General features: G+C 50.9%; 1 protein-coding gene across 2 annotated transcripts in view; it reads left to right on the forward strand.

The window, feature by feature from the left end:
* Positions 1–5,587, forward strand: part of PPP1R12B (protein phosphatase 1, regulatory subunit 12B) — a 65,975-nt gene that overhangs the window by 47,951 nt on the left and 12,437 nt on the right. For both annotated transcript variants that reach the window (XM_009881320.1, XM_009881321.1), the window contains 4 exons: positions 2,869–2,885; positions 3,402–3,546; positions 4,620–4,724; positions 4,991–5,041. In XM_009881320.1, the coding sequence (XP_009879622.1) occupies positions 2,869–2,885; positions 3,402–3,546; positions 4,620–4,724; positions 4,991–5,041 (318 nt within the window). The remainder of the gene's footprint in view (positions 1–2,868; positions 2,886–3,401; positions 3,547–4,619; positions 4,725–4,990; positions 5,042–5,587) is intronic.

The following is a 5,587-nucleotide window of genomic DNA, read 5'->3' on the forward strand; positions in this document are numbered from 1 at the left end:
GGAGATTGAGATGAGATATTAGGAAGAAATGTTTCACTCTGAGGGTGGTGAGCCCCTGGGGCAGGTTGCCCCGAGAAGCTGTGGCTGCCCCATCCCTGGAGGTGTTCAAGGCCAGGTTGGACGGGGCTTGGAGCAACCTGGGCTGGGGGGAGGTGGCCCTGCCCAGGGCAGGCGGGTTGGAACTTGATGATCTTCAAGGTCCATTCCAACCTCAACCGTTCTATGATTCTATGAATAAACCTGTTGTTTTTTTCCCCTTTGCTGTTCCCAGCAGCTGTGTTTAAAGTGATTCCTTTCTTATCACGCCCTTCCGTTGCAGAAGCGCACCCCTCCTCTCTCTGCCTATGGAAATTATTACTTTCTTTGGAGGGAAAAAGAAGACAAAAATTATTTTTCCCTCCTACTGTGAGCACACAGGCTGGCTTGGGGACCTGCTGAGCTTTTATTGCTTGGTTTCCATGTTGCCTTTCCCATCCACGTGTGGACCTTCTCAGCACTGTTCAAATACATTAGCAGGTGCGGTTGTTGAAATAAATGCAAGCTTGATATTAAGTGGATTACTTGCCTCGCCGTTTGTCATGGTAAGAAAAGTGGTCACTGAAGGGGATTAGCATAAAGTGCACAAATAACTTTCACCAAGAGGCTTGTTAATCACTTCCTAATTCCCCTCTCCCGCTCAATGGGGGAGGTTGGGTCGTTGGGCCAAAATTAAAAGGGAGCTGTCAGGCAGCTGAGGGTTTAAAGAGGCGAATGTCGGAAGCTCGGCTAACAAAAGACCGTGGTGAAATCAGCCAGCGCGTTTGGGGCTGAAAATGGGAAATCTTTCTCATGACAGAACCGTGGTGGAGGGCAGCCGTACGGAACCTGCTGCCCAACTGGCTTTGAGCTTCCTACGGAGAGTGGCCCAGGCCACGGCTGCTTGGACAAGCGGGCACATGTCCCTGTGACAATGGCAGGCAGCTGCCCGCCGTTCGGCCCCATAAGGACCTTCCACGACAGCATCCAGCACCGCTTGTGGAGGTGCAGCTATGGTGGAAAGCCATCTGCTGTCTCCCTTAGGTGGTTTCCCACCCACATGGTGCAAAGAAGGCTTTGGGGGCATGGACAGGGGGTTAGAGCAAATAAAATAATGTGGGGCTGGACCTGCTGCCATGGCTCAGGACCCATGGCAGCACCAGGACAGGCTCCTCGAGCTTTGGTGACCATCTCTACAACGTTGGGCTGGCACCCGGACCTGCCCCGGGAGCCCGGCTGAGGGCACAGCTCGAGGGAGAACGTGCTAATTAGTAGCAGGCTTTGCTTGTCCTTTTGAGCTTTGCATGGAGCAGCTTTGGCTGAATGTGTTGTCCATCCGCGAGGCTTCAAATATTTCATTTCTTTTGTGCTGGTCAAATCCCCACGTCCTGCGACGGAGGGCTGTGTGGCAGAGCAGGGAGTGCAGATTCCCTGGGGATGCTCCAGCCTGGAATCAGGATCCAAGATGAGGGTTACATGAGGGAAGGCTGAATTGAAAACTTAATAACTAGGTATACATCTTAGGTGGCCGGGTCCCTGCGTCCTGGCGAGCGGAGGGCAGCATTGCAGGCGGGCTGGGCGCAGTCCCTGCCGCGCCGGGACTTGTCCCTCGTGGTCCTCTGGCTTTGAGCGCAGAGGTTGCAGGGTCGCCTGTCTACCCTCCTTCTGCACGTAACGGGGTGACTTAATTCCCCCATCTGTGCTGGGCGCGCTCCCAGATACCTCCCAGTGCTCAGAGGCATCGTCTGGGTGCCAGGCAGGAGCAGGAGGGCTGAAGTCTGCCGTTCGGCCGGCCAGCAAGGCGTTCAGCACGAGATTTAGTGGCGTATCTCAGCAGAGCCAACTCCAACATAAGCATGTCTGGGCACTAAAAGCCTGACCCCTCGTCTGCTCTTCATGTCCTTCTTCTTCTGTTGACTCTCACACTTATTAAAAAGGATTGAGGGGAATAACGGGTAGCGCCCGGTTTGTGCTCACTCAGAGAAGTGCCGCTGCTAATAGATCTGGCAGGGGAGCATCGGGCTCAACTTCCAGTTCGAGGGACTGAGAAAGGGTTCGACTGCGCCTTGAATTTGAGCGGTGTCTGCCAGCCAAGCAGAAGCCTTGCGGAGGCGGCGGTGGTGGGTCAGTGCGGTGTGTCCCGTGGGACACCTATGCCGTTACCGTTTGAGTTCTGCAATTGTGGGCTGCGGCAAAAGCAGCGTTGGGGACAGCACAGGGATGATTTGGCTATTGATGGGGAAAGAAGAACCTAACACACACTTCAACCAACGTGTCCACCCTTTTGGCTGGTGTAAGGCCCCTCTCCCTTCCTCGTGCAGCTTCTGCTGTGTGTCGTCTCGCCACAGTGAAGCTTTTCTTCCTGGGGGAGGTATTTGCCCATGGAGAAAAAGTACCGTCTGCGATTTCCTGAAGTTCAGCACAAATACGCAGCGAGCTCTGCAGCTCATGGGCCATTAGTCCTTCTCACCCACATCATGCATAGGACAGTGATCAAAGTCAGGAAGAATAATTTGATTTTAAAAGGGAAACAATAGATTAGTTTTGGTTCAAAGGAATGGCTTTCAATTCTGGAAACAAGGATGTGAAGAGCAAGGTTCAGTGGGTTTTAGGTTAGCAAAAAAAAAAAGGAAATCTGAAATGCTGAGAAGCTGAAGCAGTGGAAAAGATTCAGGGAAGGATCAGTGATTCCCAGTTTAGGAATGGGAGATAACGCTGTTCGCTCGTTGTGAGCTAGGTGCAGGTAGCAGAGGTAGGAAATTGCTGCTGAGTGGTAGCTCTGTGGGTTTTGGATTGAACCTTTAATTGTCCTCTTATTAATTCCTTTTTTCTTTCTTTTTTTTTTTCCTTCAGCATGAAAGACTTTCCAGGTAAGAATATTTTTTTTTTTTTTTAGAATCTTTTCTATTTAATATTTATTGACAGTATACTTTGTATGGCTTTGAGGATTCCTTCTGCTTCAAATCATCAGCATAAGGTGAAGCTGGTACTGGCCTCTTGCTTCTTACCTTAGCTCAACCGTAAGGCCCGTTTGCCTTCACGCTTTGCTCCCCAAATTATTTAACAGCTGCTCTGCAGAGAGCAAACCCCCTCCCTGTGCCCTATAAGAAATGGAGCCCACTCCATGAAGGTGAGAGCTCCGTGGGAAATTACCGCCCGGTCAGGGGTTGGGCTGATACCCACTGGATTTTTTTCCGGTTTCAGACCGGTGATTGCTGCCTGGCGTCGGCAGCGATGCGCTGCTGCGGGTGGAGGGGGCTCTCAGTCGTCCCAGCACCTCTGCCCTGCCGGGTCTGCCATGGCCTCGGGTCCCGACCGGCCGGGCTGACACTGGCTGTCCCGAGGCGACAGCGGCTCCATTGTGCTGTGTCTTCCTCACGGTTTAGGTTGGAAGCAGCTACGAACCCTACCACCAGTGACTCCTACAGCGATCGTGCCTCCAGCCGCTCCAGTGCCTACACCCGCAGAGAGAACCGGTTAGCTGCCCTCAGCAGCAGAGCAGAAGAGGAGAGTAACAGGGACTACAAAAAAGTAGGAATTTTTTTAAAGTATTATTGTCACTGCATGCACCTGAGAAGCTGCCTGTTGCTGCAGAAACCTGCACTGGGACTCTTTGGAAATAAAAAGTTTCTTTTCATTTTCTGTTCCCTTGCTTTTGGAAGTCACACCAACCTTTTTCAAATGCATCGGCCGTTCAGAGGGTCAAAAAAGGACAGGGGGTGAAGGGACATGGTGCACAGTCAGATATCTGGGGGAGGGGGACCGAGGAGTCGGGCTGGAGAAACGCTGCGGGGATTTGAAAGGAGCAAGAACAGGTAGCGTTGAGCACGCCAGCACGGCTCAAGCATGCACATCCCCCCAGGATTATTTATGCTGCTGTAACATCCCAGAATTATTTTTTCCATAATCTCTAAAGCTTCCAACGTAATCTGTGAAAGGCAGTGACACGGACTGCCACGCACATCTGCTGCCGGTGCAAAGACCACATGAAAAGTAAAGAGACTAAAATGGCCTTAATTCTGAAACGACTGATGCTGAAAAGTCTCGCGCGGTAGGCAGCGCCCCGCTCTTCTTCCTGAACGTGTCTGGCCAGAACAGGCAGGCGGTGTGTCCGGTTTGTCCTCTCAGAGGGATGGAAATTCTGCTTGTTTGAGGGAAGCAAAGGGAAAAAAAACATTCTGGAGTGGCCTAAAATTGCCCTCCTTTCTCCTCCTCTTCAAACTAAAAGCACACAAGAGCAACGAGGGTGTGTTGTGTTGGATCACAGATACAGTGTACACAACTTAGTACTTTATTATGCTTGGCGGTTTACCTAAATTAAAAACATCCCCGTTCTCTGCCTCTTGGCTGTGCTTAGACACCCTGCAAAATTAAACAGCTGTTTTCTTATTTCATATGAATTATGAAAACGCAAGTGAAGCACCCAGACTGGTTCTCTTTGCCCTTCTTCTAATATCCTGACACGGGGGAGCGAAGCAAACCCCACCGCTGCCTCCGCGCGGTGCTGAGGACACGCGGCTGCTGGGAGCAGTGTGGCAGAACTGGGTCTGCGCGGCGGCCCAAGAGCGGTCCTGTTAATTGCCTTCTTTCGTTTCGTATTGCAGTTGTATGAAAGCGCCCTGACTGAAAATCAAAAGCTGAAGTCAAAACTGCAAGAAGCCCAGCTGGAGTTGGCCGACATCAAATCAAAGTTGGAAAAAGCAGCCCAGGTAAGGCGAAAACCGCCTCCTAGACTGGGGAAACAGCACCGGCCCATGACAAGCCAGTGCGTGTTCCGGCGTGGGGAAGGATTTACTCTTGGGTGGGAAGGCGCTGCCAGGGAGACTGTTATTTTTCACAGAAATAAGTGTGAGTGATTGTGTAAAGACTGCTGCTTCTCCGGGCAAGTGCATCTGTAGGCTGTCCAGGCCTTTGTGCGGCACCCTGTGAATGCCCCTCGGTTTTAATGGCTTTCTATTTTTAATCTACATGGCAGAAACAGGAGAAAACTTCTGACCGGTCCAGCATGCTGGAGATGGAGAAAAGGGTATGTGTCTCTGCTTTCTTCTGAGTCGCAGTCTTTGCCTCGCGTTGCTCTGCAGGGCAAAGTAATTTCTTGAAGGAAAGTGTTAATTAAAAGATAAGTTATATTTTTGCCTTATGGAGCAGTGCACAGTCATAATTGTGTTCTGACCTTTTCACTGCCTGTGACTTTCCTGCTGTCTTTGCGAAACGTCTCAGTTCTGATTTCTTTCTTTTGTTATAGGAAGCTGCAGAGCAACAGATGATTGTATTGTATCGTGCTAAGAGACATTATGCTTTAAAATATTCCTGATCCTTATAAATAAAGACTGGTTTGGGGCAGTGGGGGGCACAAGGCAGAACACTAGCTGGGTATCTGTGTTGGTATACTTAAAACCTGAATGTTTGAATGCTCCTTCCACTTAATGGAACAGTGAGAGGCGTGCAGTGAGCTAAGCTGAACGGGCAGCGTGGGGGTATATCTCTGCCTTAAGTGACCATAGTCATCCTCCCCCTCTGCTCTGCCCTGGGGAGGCCACATCTGGAGCACTGTGTCCAGTTCAGGGCTCCC

This window comes from Charadrius vociferus, unplaced genomic scaffold, assembly GCF_000708025.1.
Source record: "Charadrius vociferus isolate BGI_N301 unplaced genomic scaffold, ASM70802v2 scaffold333, whole genome shotgun sequence".
In the NCBI taxonomy this organism is placed as follows: Eukaryota; Metazoa; Chordata; class Aves; order Charadriiformes; family Charadriidae; genus Charadrius; species Charadrius vociferus.